The 13,645-nt window shown below is 39.4% G+C and overlaps 1 protein-coding gene across 15 annotated transcripts in view; it reads right to left on the reverse strand.

The window, feature by feature from the left end:
- The window catches only part of MICAL3 (microtubule associated monooxygenase, calponin and LIM domain containing 3), a 180,202-nt gene that overhangs the window by 20,039 nt on the left and 146,518 nt on the right, over nucleotides 1-13,645 (reverse strand). For 13 of the 15 annotated variants that reach the window (XM_062590756.1, XM_062590765.1, XM_062590774.1 and 10 more), the window contains 5 exons: nucleotides 10,603-12,478; nucleotides 9,565-9,659; nucleotides 5,577-5,627; nucleotides 3,656-3,763; nucleotides 2,819-2,912 (listed from right to left, as the gene is read on the reverse strand). In XM_062590756.1, the coding sequence (XP_062446740.1) occupies nucleotides 2,819-2,912; nucleotides 3,656-3,763; nucleotides 5,577-5,627; nucleotides 9,565-9,659; nucleotides 10,603-12,478 (2,224 nt within the window). Of the gene's footprint in view, nucleotides 1-2,818; nucleotides 2,913-3,655; nucleotides 3,764-5,576; nucleotides 5,628-7,606; nucleotides 7,655-9,564; nucleotides 9,660-10,602; nucleotides 12,479-13,645 lie in introns of all 15 variants that reach the window. The other 2 variants (XM_062590868.1, XM_062590793.1) reach the window with 2 other exon arrangements.

The raw sequence follows: 13,645 nt of genomic DNA on the forward strand, positions 1-13,645 counted from the left end.
CAGGAAGACAGCAGGGCATCACTGTGAACAATTTATTAATTGTCCACTCAGTGTAAGTCAGCTGGCAAGAACATATTAAGGTGGATGCAAAATGGATGGAAATTAGAAGCAAAGTTTTTCTAAGTACCTTCTAAGTATGTTCTTACGTACAGTACTGTTTTTTGTCCTTAACAGTCCAATTGAAAAATATATTTTTGCAAAAATGGAAGAAGGTCCAGAGGTCAGTGATATGAACAGTTAAAGTCAAGGAAGATCTATGCCTAACAAAAAATTGAAATCTTTTAGTGAAAGGACAGACAACATGATAAAGATGATACATGGCATAGGGAAGCATTTTATATGGTCTTGTCTACCTTTTTTCCACAACTGAAAAAGAAAAGAATCATTCAAAAGTATAAAATTCTGTTTCTTCTGTCAGGATTTTAAAGTATCTAGTAATAGGATACCCCTAATAATAATATATAAAACTTTATATTTGAAGTTGCACAAGTCAGCAAATGATTAAAGTTAGGACTTTTTCTTTCCCTACTGAGAGGGAAGCTGAAAAATCCACTCATTAGAGTCCAATATCTTCTCTAATAACAGTTACTACTGGTTGCTGTCTATGGGATGGCCATTATGTTGATATTGCATTGCAACTCTCTTATTTATGAGGACAGAGTATGTACTGAAGAGACATACCTCCCACATTTCTTCCCCTTCCACAAGCTTGTAAAACAGAAAGAGAAATTTTTCAGATGACAACACTTTACACACTGCCCCTCCCTTTTTCAGCTTTTACTTACAAGGTTTCATTAAGGGGAGGAGCTGACAAGAGACTGACATGACTCCACATCCTTGCACAATGGTACTGCTAAATACAGTGGTAGCTGTTAGATTGTTATTTTATGCAATGCAGATAAGAAGAAAATTATGCTGATTTCCTGAATAATTAATGGGTATCAGAGGCAGAAATTAATGGTATCCATGGAGAGTGAAGTCACAGACCAATTATCCAGTTATTGTACTGCAAACATACGTAAAATGTCCATGCAAGATAGGCTAGAGAAGTGAAGGATGGAGTTCACTTTTAATCCTATGCTTTCAGCCAACACAGATTAGAACATGCCTTTTTTTGAACAGCATGTGTTTCTTGTTAATCCTCTGAGATAACTGGAAGAGTTGAGGCTGGTGAGTTCCTTATGATGGAGTTAAGCTTCTGTAAACCTGATGTACAATCTTTTGATGGAAACATGTTGCCTGGAGCAAAGCATATCCTAGAGACTTACTGAAGAAGGAAATTCTCCCATTTTGCAAGAGGGACCTACAGTTTCATAATCCTGCTAAGAAAATCATAAATATACAAGCTCAAGTAAGACCATGTCCTTTTTGGGTAAGTTGTGAGTGAGAAGTAAGGTATACAAGAGCTGCAGTCTTTCATACAAAATATCAGCTGTTACTCTTGGTCTTTTTTGTATCTGAACATTTTTTAGGCTACGGTGAAGAACACTCTCTCAGCTGCTAAGCTTTCCCGCTTTGCTGACATATCTTACACGAATGTCATTTACCAGGTGAATAATCAAGATGGATTTCCAGGTGAAAATAAAAAAAGGGAAAAGAAGAATTAGAGACAAAGAGAGGGAGTGTTAGTAAGTGTAGTAACCAGTGGGCCAGAGAACAGAGTGGGCCACATAGAAATACACAGCACAGGGAAAGAGGCACCACCATAGAGAAAGTTTCTGTATCAGATTATTTTTTGAACCCACAAATCAAAAAGTCAGTCAGATCACAAGAACATTGATGTGATCAAGATTGTTCTCCACACTTGTAGTACTCATTTGCTTTGGTAACTGCCCAATCCTGCTGCTTTGCCTTACAGAACATGAAGCAACTAATTGTGGCCAACAGTAACTGGTGGAAACAGACCTTTCCTCTGGTGAACCTTCATGGCTTAAGCAACTACCATCTTCACAGGTACAGTGATTGATCTTCAATCCAAGCAACAATCCAACCCATTTTCCAAACACCTGTTCTACTATTATAATTTCCAATCTCTGATTCTTGCAACCAGGTGTATAATCCCGGGCCTGTCAGATATACGCACAGTGCATTTGCCTGTTGGATATCTGACTCCCTGTAATTAGGGATTCTTTTTTTCCAAGTTATACTACTATCAGCATTGTCTGAACCAAGTATTCCTCCACTCTTACACTTCGCCAGATCAGGTGGTGCTCATTTAATTTAATTTCAAGTACATTTAACACATTTTTGTTAACAGCTTGACATGGATACCTTTCAGTACACGTGTGCATTTCTGCTCTGCACAACTTTGTCAGAAGTTGCCAGTGTGCTGGGCTGTGCACTGAGGAAGATGTTCTGTGATGGTCCCTTGTAAGGACACTACCTTGATAATCCAACACAATAGAGAAAGCACACACAATTTCACAATTTCTTCCTTAACATACCAACAGGGTTCTCTTACTGCTGACAGCTTTACATGAATTGCAGCTAGGAAATCCCTGCAATTTTCTAGCTGTAATACCCAGTAATATGAAGAAACAGTCAGATGGACATTTTAATATATTAGTAATTGCAGAGTTACCTCCTGAGCCTCAGGTAAAGATAAGTGAACCTGTTCCTGCCATTAGGGAAATCCAAGAATTAGAAGAAACACAGGAATAATAAGGTTTCAGAAAGATACTAGAAAAGGGAGAATGATTTCACAATCTCATTCTAGGCTACAATGGGCCAATTACCTCTAAAATCCAAATAGCTATAGACTACCACACAAGCATTTGGTAAGAAAACATTGAAAAGCAAACCAAGTTCTGTTGCATACCTGCTTCTCCCCGAAGGGCCTTCTCCACAGCAACCCCTCTCTCCTCGAGTTGCCTCTGCTTCTCTTCCACTTGTTCAAGTTGGCGTTGGATGATCTGTTCAGAAAAGAACAAGCAGAAACTCACCAACAGCAATTCTCTTGTTCTGTATGCAGCACTTATCCAGCTCTAAGTGAGCTGATTCAGTCAAATCAACCTTTTCAAAAACAAATATTTGCATTCAACAATACACTGCTTCAGAAGCTAACATCACAATCCCCTCCAGGGAAGGGACAACCCCTGCATCCTATCCCTTAATTTTTACAGACACCTCGATACTCACTTATTCACTACAACTCCAACCATTTTTCTACACCTTAAAGTGAAGGTGATGCTATTCTGTTAGCTGAACTCCTGTTTCAAGTTTTAAGAGAAAACCTGTCACTAATAGACAATGCCAGTAGTCTTCCAACAGATCTCTGATGATGAAAGGTTACTCTGATAACACTTTACCCAGCAGCATAACCTAGCACAGCAATCACTGATGCAGCTTCATTAGGTATTATTTGACTATCACTATTCCATTCAGTAAATGGTACTTTGCTCATCTCCCACTAGAAGAGTGTTACAGTCATTATTTGCCATTTTTCTTGCTCTAACAATATCACGATAGTTTTCAGCAATTCTTCCTGTGTTTGTGACACGGCAGCAAATTTGTCAGAGAGCAGGAGTAGTGAAAAACATGTAGAAATAGAGTAAAGTTCTGGCTCTGGATCTTCTTCTGGTACACTCAGAATGCCAGAATCATGGTACTTTCACATGGAGATTTCCTGCCATGGTGAGTAAGTCTGAGGCACTACCTGGGCTCTGTGTAACCTCTTTAGCTCCTCTTGCTTGGCTTGTCTACGGGCAGCCTTCTGCACTCGCCGAGTGAGCTTGGCATTCAGTTCCTCTTCTGTGTAGGCTCTCTGAAGGAAGAAGAAACAGAAGCAAATTTTATTTGCATGCCCAGAGATACGGGGGAGGGAAGACAATTCTCTCTTCCAAAATCTCATATGAGGGGTGCTCTGTCATTGCCATGGCTGTGTCAAAAGCCAAGCTTTCATAGGCACACGTGTTCACAGTGCAGTGAGCAACAGTTCCAGGGTCAGATCAGGAGTGAAGAAGCATATAAGCCAACTGCAAAGCTGTGACTTTATATAATCTTGATTATCCTGATTTCTACTGCTATATGGAATCTTTCCACAAAGATCAAATTCATTTTCATTCTTTTTCTCAATTGATATAGTTAAATCAATGTGATAGTGACTATATATAGAGGTCACCTTGAAGACGGTAAACCACGTCTACATGAAACAGTTACAGCAGCACAAGCTAACAAATTAATTTAGACCAATGCAGTTATATTCGTATTCCCCTCTCTCCATATATATCAATTTATTCTGGAGCAATAAATCCATATTTGAGAATTATACTGGTATAACTGGTAGTAACCACCTGTATAAATGTGTGCAATTTTTCTGTGTATCAAGAATACAAAAAGAGACTTGAAAGCAGAGTGATGTTCTGGTGTGAGAGGGGAAATCCCATCTCAAGAGCAACCCCACAAAACTGGCTAGTGTAAAACAAGCAAGCGAACAACCCCTAAACTAAAACTAGACTACCACAACACCAGAAGCCATCCAAAGGGAGAAAGGCTATATTTATAGACATAGAAAGATATTTCTTCCTCTTCTTTTCTCCCAATAGTTTAAAAATAAGTAAATTGCTATTGAAAATGGAGTTTAATAACTTTTCAGGTATATTAGTTGGTCGTTTTGTAATCTAAATAGGCTTCCTCTCAACAGACTTTGAGAGTGTTAAATGAGCTTCACAACTGTAACTACAGTGAAGAAAAGAACTCTCTTCTCACATACATGTATACAGGCTTTAAAGGACAGCTGGAAACAGATGCCTTCCACTTCTGGAAAGATATCTTCTCCATGGAGTGTCAACTTAAAGGACAAAATGTTAATACAGACCAACCTGAATTTGCTTTATCTAGTTATAGCCACATTGATCAATCAATCTCTGTTTTATTGTTTTCAGTAAGTAGAGGTTTAAGCTAGGACCACAACTCCTCCAAAAGGGAGGAGTTACCAAGCACCATTGTTAAAACTCCACGCTGTCAATGCTTTTTTTTTAATACTTCTTTTTTTAATAACAAAATCCACAATGACACCCCAAACAGAAAGGAACGTCACACAGGGTGAAACTTCCCTATCCCACCTAATACTTTCTTGACTGTGAAGAAAGGACAGTAAGAATTTCAGAAAACAGCAACATTACTGAAACAGAAATGCAAATCCTATCTTTTGATTTCAGCTTGATACGGAGTTTCACTGAGATTTCAATGAATCAAAGAACTTGAGGGACACTGAAGTGCGACAATTCACTTGCAATAACAGTCCAAGTATTAAAAAGAATACACATATATATTTAACTGCCTAGCAACCCAATTTGTTCTGAAGCTCAAAACTCATCCACATTGTTCTGCACAGCAGTAAACTGTTTTTCACTGATAAGTGCATGCTCTCTAGGAAGTCAGAGAATTTGGAGTTTAATGCATTTTTGGTAGACAACCTCTACGAAGATTTTGCTGCCCATGTCTGCTGACATCTCATGCATACACAGTCAATGTTTGTGAGGTTAGTGCACATGTGATGGGTAGCTATGGACTCAATGGGTTAATATAGGGACAAGCATGCAGCAATGGCCAACCAGTGGGAATGGAGACACTACCTTTGACGAATATGACCTCTTGAATGCCAAGGCGTGTGGTACATAAACCGACTTAAAGGGAATGGTAAAGGAAAAAAAAACAACATACAAAATGAAGCAAATCAGTTCAACATTGAAAATGCACAGTAATAAAATAAAGCTGTTTTTAAATGCAACATAAAATTGCACAAATGCTGAACATGGCCCAGACTGATTAAGCACAATGGAACTTCTGCCACAAAATCAAGGTTCTAGCATTCTCCTGTAGGACATTAGGTTTGGGATCCTCTTGGAAGATGCATTCAACCTGGAAATCTCTTTTTCTAGGGGGATTACTTGGCCTCTATAATCTCTATCCATTGGATTTAATGTCCACTGAAGAAGCAAACATACAAAGTGTGAAGAAGCAATGTACAAAATTTTGGTTTAAATTCTGGAATAATGGCTTATGCTGGGCATGTTTTGTCCAAACCTGCTCACTAAACACATATTACTTTCTGCCATACATTTACAGATTGATTTACCACCTCTCCTAGAAGTTCTGTTTACTTCATGATTTTAAATGATCTTTACTCAATAGAAATGATCATTTGCATTTAAATACCATCATAATCCTTCTCACTGTTTTGACTGGAGAAATACCAGATGGGCTCAGAGTGGGTTACATGTCCTACATTAACAGAATCTGCCTAAAAAGAAAATCTCCAGAGAGTTTCAGGAACTAAAATTATGTCACTGCATCAGAACTGACTCAGTGTTGCTGCACTGTGTAGCATTTTCAGTAGTACTGACTGACTCAGGAGCTAACATTGTCAAACTATTTTTTTTTTGGGGGGGGGGGATTTTCTGTTCTGGCTATTCTCTCTGGTAGCTCAACTCAATAATGAAAAGAAACAAGACAGTTTTTACCTTCTCTATCCAATGACATTGTAAGCTACACTACACCCAGAATATAAAACAGACAGACTACTTAGGGTCTGTAAGAGAGGCATATCTCCTTTGTGCCATCAACTGCAGAGGGCATTGTGCCATTCTGAGGTAATAGCCAGCATTTTGCTTTTTCACATTCAATAAACTAAAAACAGTCACAAGTGAAAAGCCACAGAACAACATAAATGTATGCAAAGTTCGGTAACCAGCAAACTACCTGTAGCAGCAAATGCATGTCTGAGCACAAGTACCACAGCTGTATGGGAACAAGGACAAACACACACAATGACAAACATCTATTAACATAAAGCATTACGCTAGGAATTCTTTACAGGACGCTTCTCTTGAAAGACACTATACTATAAATCACTGAATTAATCCATTGCTGATAACAAAGGACAGGCTAAACAGAGCAAGCTCTCTGGAAAGCAAGCTCACTACAATAACCAAAAAAGCAGCACAAGCAGGATTTAATTTAGAGAAGGGGTTCACATAAAAGTTATGTGGCGCACAGAAAGTCAGTTCTTACCATAATAAGTAACAGGCTGTTTGTAAGTAAAAATATATAAGCCCACCCCAAATCAGTACGAACTCAGTTATGTCAGTCCAAAAGTCCAGCTACATTTCCTCTGACAGCAAAGCATCTCAGGGTTTGCACAAATGTTTGACATCCTTCAAATAGGATGCACTGTAACTAGAAAGTGGAGTTTTCAGATCTATGAGTAATGAGTAACTACATTAATTCTCAAAAACTACTCCTTTAGAAAATAGGCAGATGCTGAGCAAAGAAATTCTTAATAGGACTTCAGCAAGAGCAAATAGGAGAAAATGAGAAAGCATCACCTCAACAGAGCTGGTGAGATATGAATATTAGGATTCCAGGTACCTGCCGCTGATCCTATCACCTATAATCTTAGTGATGAGATCTTTTTCTGCAAAAGCCATTTTAAATTGAAGTAGCTTAGCACAGAAAACAAAGTGACCATCAAATCTGAGAACAGACATGGACCTTAATGAAGCCCTGCTTCCTCCTGAAGGAGCTTATAATGCAGAACTGTAGCTTCATAAATCTTATCTGAACCCCTTGTATTGCAAGCCTGTCCTCTGCTAGCCACAGGTACCTCATTCTTCTGCATCTCTTGCAAAATGCAGAATTTCTCATGAAACGCCTTGACAGCATGCAGAGGAATGGAAGGAGAAGACAGAGAGAAAAAAAAAGGAACGAAATAAAACCAAAATAATCTTCCTCTCAGAAGAAACATGTATCAACTAGGGAGAGAGATCAAAAGAAAGGTAATAAACTCAGAAATTTCCTACCTGTTTCATTAACTTCTTCTACTAGCCTCAAATTTGTTAGGTATTCTAATTCATTCCACTATATATACACACAGAGAAAGTATTTCCTATGACATTTCAATCTGCAATACTTCTATACCTTTGCCATCTGAGCCAAGTATCAACTAAATCTTGGCATTTGAGACCGATTTCTGCACAGTGGATGAAAGGTGAGTTTGGAGGCACAGACCACTGGGTCTGTAACAGTGCTTTCTGAGATACTCTTCTTCATGAGAGTTTTAACATGTGAACCAGGCCTCACAAGGAAGGGACAGAAGGAACTCATTTTTCATTTTTCAGTACCAATAAGGCCTCAGTGTACTGTGGGATCAACTGAATCTCTACTTACCCCTCCAAACTATGCACCCTGCTAGGCAGATCTTTGAACATCTCAGGAAAAAAGAAGGGTTCTTTCCCATCATAATGCATTTAGCAGATCCACATTTTTTCCCAGTTGTTTTTGCATTAATAGTGCCATCTTAAAATTGAAATAAATAATTTCAAAGCCACTAACTTAGGCACTTAGTTATTAGCAGGTATTTTTCCCATTGCAAATAAACTAAGCACATTGTTTTCCTGGGCTTTTATGGGGATCCACTGGTCTCTCTTCTGTTCTCTCCAATATCTTCTTTTAAGCACAATTTAAAGTGAAACTTAATGGGCTAGAAAGCCATTGATATGGCTTACACCACAATGTTCTGAGAATCATAGAAATATAGAATGGTAAGGTTGGAAGGGACCTCTGGAGATCATCTAGTCCAACCCTCAGCAGAGCCTATATGGGGATTGAACCCACAACCTCAGCATTAGCAGCACCACACTCTAACCAGTTGAGCTAAACCTGCCCCAATATTGCTGTTGGGAAAACTTGTACAGCAACAAGAAACAACTTTCTCAGAAGAAGTAGAGTTCATACCAGCCTACACCTAAATAAGAACATCAGACTAAGATCAATTCTTATATATTGGGATTTTATAGGGACTTGCTATATATTTCTTTTTGACAGTTGTTATCTATAGACAGACATAAGGAAATATCATGAACTGACAAGAAGTTCTCAAAAGGAACATGGTCAAATGGAGAGAAAGAGAGGTGACAGCTCATCTTTTCTCCAAAAAGGGAAGATACGAATTCAGACTGTACACTTCCTCTTCTGCCATGAAACAAAATAGTAAACTTGTAGGAGTTGCAAAGCTGCAACCTGTGTCTTACCTTTTAGTGGATGATCTGTCTGGACTACGTTCTTGATGCATGCAAAGTAACCTTCCTGCCTGTAATTTGCTTGGAATTCTATCAGATCAGTCTATCAAAGAAGCTGGCAAAATAACATCCTAAAATTGGACCCTCACAATAAGAAAAAGGATTATTTCATTGGTACCTTTTTGCCATTAGAGTGAGTGATATTACATTACAGTCAGTGGAATTCACTTCTGATATTAAATTCCTGTTTTGTATAGATCATTGGCATGTTCACAACAGGGACAAAAATACCACTGTTTAGACTGTGATATTCAGTTGTAAAGCAATGTCTCAGTGACACAACAAATCCTTCATAAAAAAACAATAGGGAACAGCTCTCATTCATGAAACTAAATGATTTTAGGTAGATCATCCAGGCAGCTTACAAGAAAGCCAGCTCCATAGAAGAAACAGTAAAAATGACTAAATTAATCAATCTGGAGGTTCTGAACCTACGATCTAAAGGATACTTGCTCTATTTAAGATACATTCCCCATCTGCCTACCTCTCGCTTGGATTTCTGGGAGGAACGTTCTAAAATATCATCACTGGAGAGGTCAGAGTCCTCTGAGAAACTCAGGTGTCGACGGAGCTGCAAATCTGAGAAGCCAGAAATTAAAGAATGAAATTAGAATAATGGCAATTATGACAGTTCATTTCTCTCTGGAAACATCTAAGAAGTCAGCTGATAACTTGTTTGATTAAGCTTCAAAAATACTTAGTCCTTCACACCACTGTCAGCTGCTTCAACAGGGATTACAGTGTTACCAGAGAAGCATCGCCTCCAAAATGATCAGTATTAATTAGAAACTTCATTTTAAGAGAGCATCACCTTCTGCAAATGGTGTTGAAGTAACGGTCATGACTCTCCTTTTCTGCTGTATCAGTGTTTACAGATAGATACAGAATTTGGATGACAGCAGCAGGCACCATTTTTCACTATTTGTGCAAGGCCAGAGAAATGTTACATGTCTGCCTGCAACCAGGTTTATGACCAACTTACTTAATTTATCACAAGTTATCATTAAATACATCCGCCTGCACCAGATGACATGTGAGAGATTTACATGAGACCTCAGAATCCCCACTTCTTAGATCAGTAGAGAATTGCCAGATCACTGAAAATACAGAAGAAACTGTCTCTGCGATCTTCAACATACATAGTGCCAGATCAAAAGAAAAAGAACAAACCATCAAAGGGAGAGATGACAGTCAGATTTAAAATAAAGATGAAACATCACGAACACCTGATTACAGCAAACAACGCTTCGTTCTGAAGTCACTCTAAGGCAGAAAACAGATACATCTTGTATGTATCAAGAGTGAACCTTCTATTTAAGGATTCATTTTTTTTCCATTACCATATAAACTAACTCTGCAAATACACAAACATACAATTCTACTCTGTAGTATTCATCCTGATCTGCACATTAGAAAAGGAGAGCAGCGTCATGCTGCATAGTAGCACACAGAGCCCCATTTACTTTCAAGGATTTCTAGCTGTAGTAAAACTACAGAGTGCACAGGCTCATATCAATTATACCTGCTGCTGTAACCAATGGAGAAGACTTGTGCTTGCCAGAATCCACAGTGGCACTACTTGAGGGAGTGCTTGGGCAGGATTTGTCATCAGTCTTTTTCTTCTTGTCTTTCTTATACCCAGAAAAAACAGACTTCCATAATGATCTAGTTTTTGTTGCTTCCTCTGTCCCACCACTAGATTTGTCAGAGAGCCTGCTGTCGTTTTTGGATTTCTTCTCCTTTTTGTTCTTACGAGGGGAGAAAAGAGAAGTTCTTTTCTTACTTTTTCCACTGGAGCCTTCTGAAGAAGTGATGGACCCTTCAGGCCCAGCCACATCAGCAGGAGGAGTGGAGAACTTTTCACTAGCAGCATCATGCTTTAGTGTGGAGCTCTCTGCTATTTTCAAGGCCAAATGCTTTGGAGAGTCATAAAACAACTCTTTGGTCTTCAAGGGCATGGAAGATGCCTTTCGTGCCCTAGCGGCCCCAGCAGCAGCAGCTGCAGCCATCTCCATATCTTTCATCTTACACAACTGTTTAGCCATGGCATCTCGTAGTGCTTGGCTCTTGACAGACTTCTCTCTGGCTCTCATTCTTTCTTCAGCAAGTTCCTTTGCTTCTGGAGAAATTCCAGGTAGTACTCTTTTCTTTTGGTTAACCCCTCCTTCCATTGAGGGTGGACCACCATTTTCTTTGACCAAGGGCAAAACAAGTGGTTTCTCTGGCCTTGGCCTACTGGTAGGAGGTGTAAAGAACTTCTCATGAAGGCTTGTGTCCTCTGTCCTCTCATCATATGTGTCCTCTACATCATCAGCAAATGGAATCTCATCTACACTCTCTGCAAAAGACTTTCGCACGTCTTCTTTTTTGGCCTGAGTTGATTCTTTGGCAGTAGAGATTGGCTCATAGAGTGGGGGAGCAGGAGGTGTTGATGCTGGTGTTGGAGGTGACTTGATTTCAACCTCATTCTGCCAAATTGCTTGATGCTTCTTTTTACGCAAAGTGGCTGGTTCTTCATTCTGAGGAGGTGGTGGAGGTGGACTTGATGGAGGAGTAAGCATGGCAGAGTCAGAAGTGTTGAAGCTCTGGCTAGCCAGTGTTCTCATGTTAGATGAACTCTCCTGAAGGCCAAGTCCGGAACTGCTGGATACATCTCTCCTTACTTCATTGCAACTCTTCAGATCTTTTTCTGATGGAGATTTTGGGGTGAGCAGAGAAATCTGCTCATTTTCTGACTTGGACAGTTCCTGTCTTCTTAGAGCAGGCTGAGGTTTCACAAGATCAATCCTCTCCTCCCCTGAAACATTCTCAGTGTTAAAAGACTTCAGAGGAGTTGTCTCAAGGGCAGATACAGTCCAGCTTGGCTCTGAGCGTTTTTTTCTGTCTACTGGGGTGAGGCCTAAGCTCCTCCGAATTTCAGCACTCTTCATCCAGAACTCTTCTACAAGATTACTCCGTTTCAGAGCTTCTTCTGCAGTAGTAGGGCTTCCCAACTTTTCCACCTCGCTTTCCTGGCTCCTTAGGACTAGTTTGGCCAGAGGAGTAGATGTTAAGGCTGGGACAGGCTGGAAACACACTGGAGGTTCCACTGGGGATGGAATGGATGCTTCAGTAGAAGGCAAAGGCTGTGAACAGATAGGCGTTTGAGCAGATGTTGGGGATGAAGCCAATGTCGGTGCTGCTGGCTGAGATTCTGCTGGTGATGTAGGTGCAATGGCTTCTGGTGATGCAACTGGCTGGGATAATACTGGAGAGACTGGCACTGAAGGGCTCTTAACTTTCCTGTCTTTTGGGATTTCATCCTTTGGTCCTTCTTCAAGAATGAAAGGCTCAGGAAAAAAGCGTGTCTCTGGAGATTTCACAGCATGGGATACTGCAGCAAGGGGATCTTTTACATCCTACAAAAATGAAAAAAAAAAAGAATTATTACTAGTCACTAGGCACACTGGAATGTTGTTTCACTTCTGTTACTATCAAGTGAAATTAGAAATACAGAAACATTCCAAGAATCAAAATATGAAAAAACCCACATACGACATCCTTTTCCCAGGCCTGGAAAGCCACTTAGGATTTTACATGAAGTGTGTTCATTGCTCTGTTCCACTGTATAAATTGTCCTTTGTACATGACAACAAGGCAAATTTAATTTCTTGAAGAAAAAGTGTGCTAAATTCCAGAAATCCATTTCTATCTTTTCCTGCTCTCTCTTCCCATCCCTGACTCTGTATATTATGAAGGTTTCTTATCTCAAAGATTTGATACAAGTCTCTCCAGCTCTCATCAATACAGTACTTTTTGCTGGCTAGTGTCTGCTTTAAGTACATGGTTTTGTAAAGCAAGGGGTGCTTTCTCTTTAGAAGTAAATTAGGCTGCAATACCCTTGCCCTTTAATGGTCTGAGGAGTCTGGGTTTTCATCTCCTACATCTAGACTGCCATATTACTCATTAGTGCATTTATTTGTTTTACAATTTAACCCTTCAGCAGGGAACTCCTCATAATGAGTTCTGGTATTATTCTTTCCAATGACATATTTTGCACAGGCTTTCTTTTAAATATACGAAGCTTGGTTTAACTGACACAAGATCAATAGATCATCTCTCCATCTATGTGCTTGTATAACACCTATTAGAATGCCCAGGTCTTGAGTACTGCATCTGGGTGCAGTTTATATCTTGATATAAACGGTGACGATGTCTAATGGAATCATTAGATGTACCTAGAAAAAAATAATTATTTTAATAGAGAGTGAATGCTGTTAGCAGTTGTTGTCAGCAAACTAACCTTATCCCATAAACTGTCCAGCATCCAAGCAACCTGGATTAATGCTGAACTCTCTAGGAAACTCTAATCTTTTAATGATTCTTTATAAACAACCACAAGGAAAAAATACTTCAATTGAATATTTTAAGGGTCATTTGCTTCCTGCTCTTACACACCAGTCATTGGACACAGAGTAAGCTTGCAAGCCTACCCTTAATGCAGGCAAGGTAACAGTAAATAATTGACAAGTCTCACTTCCTTGAGCTGAAATACATCATTACTCTGGAATAAATAAGCATCACAT

Source organism: Rhea pennata, chromosome 1 (genome assembly GCF_028389875.1).
Source record: "Rhea pennata isolate bPtePen1 chromosome 1, bPtePen1.pri, whole genome shotgun sequence".
NCBI classification, from domain to species: Eukaryota; Metazoa; Chordata; class Aves; order Rheiformes; family Rheidae; genus Rhea; species Rhea pennata.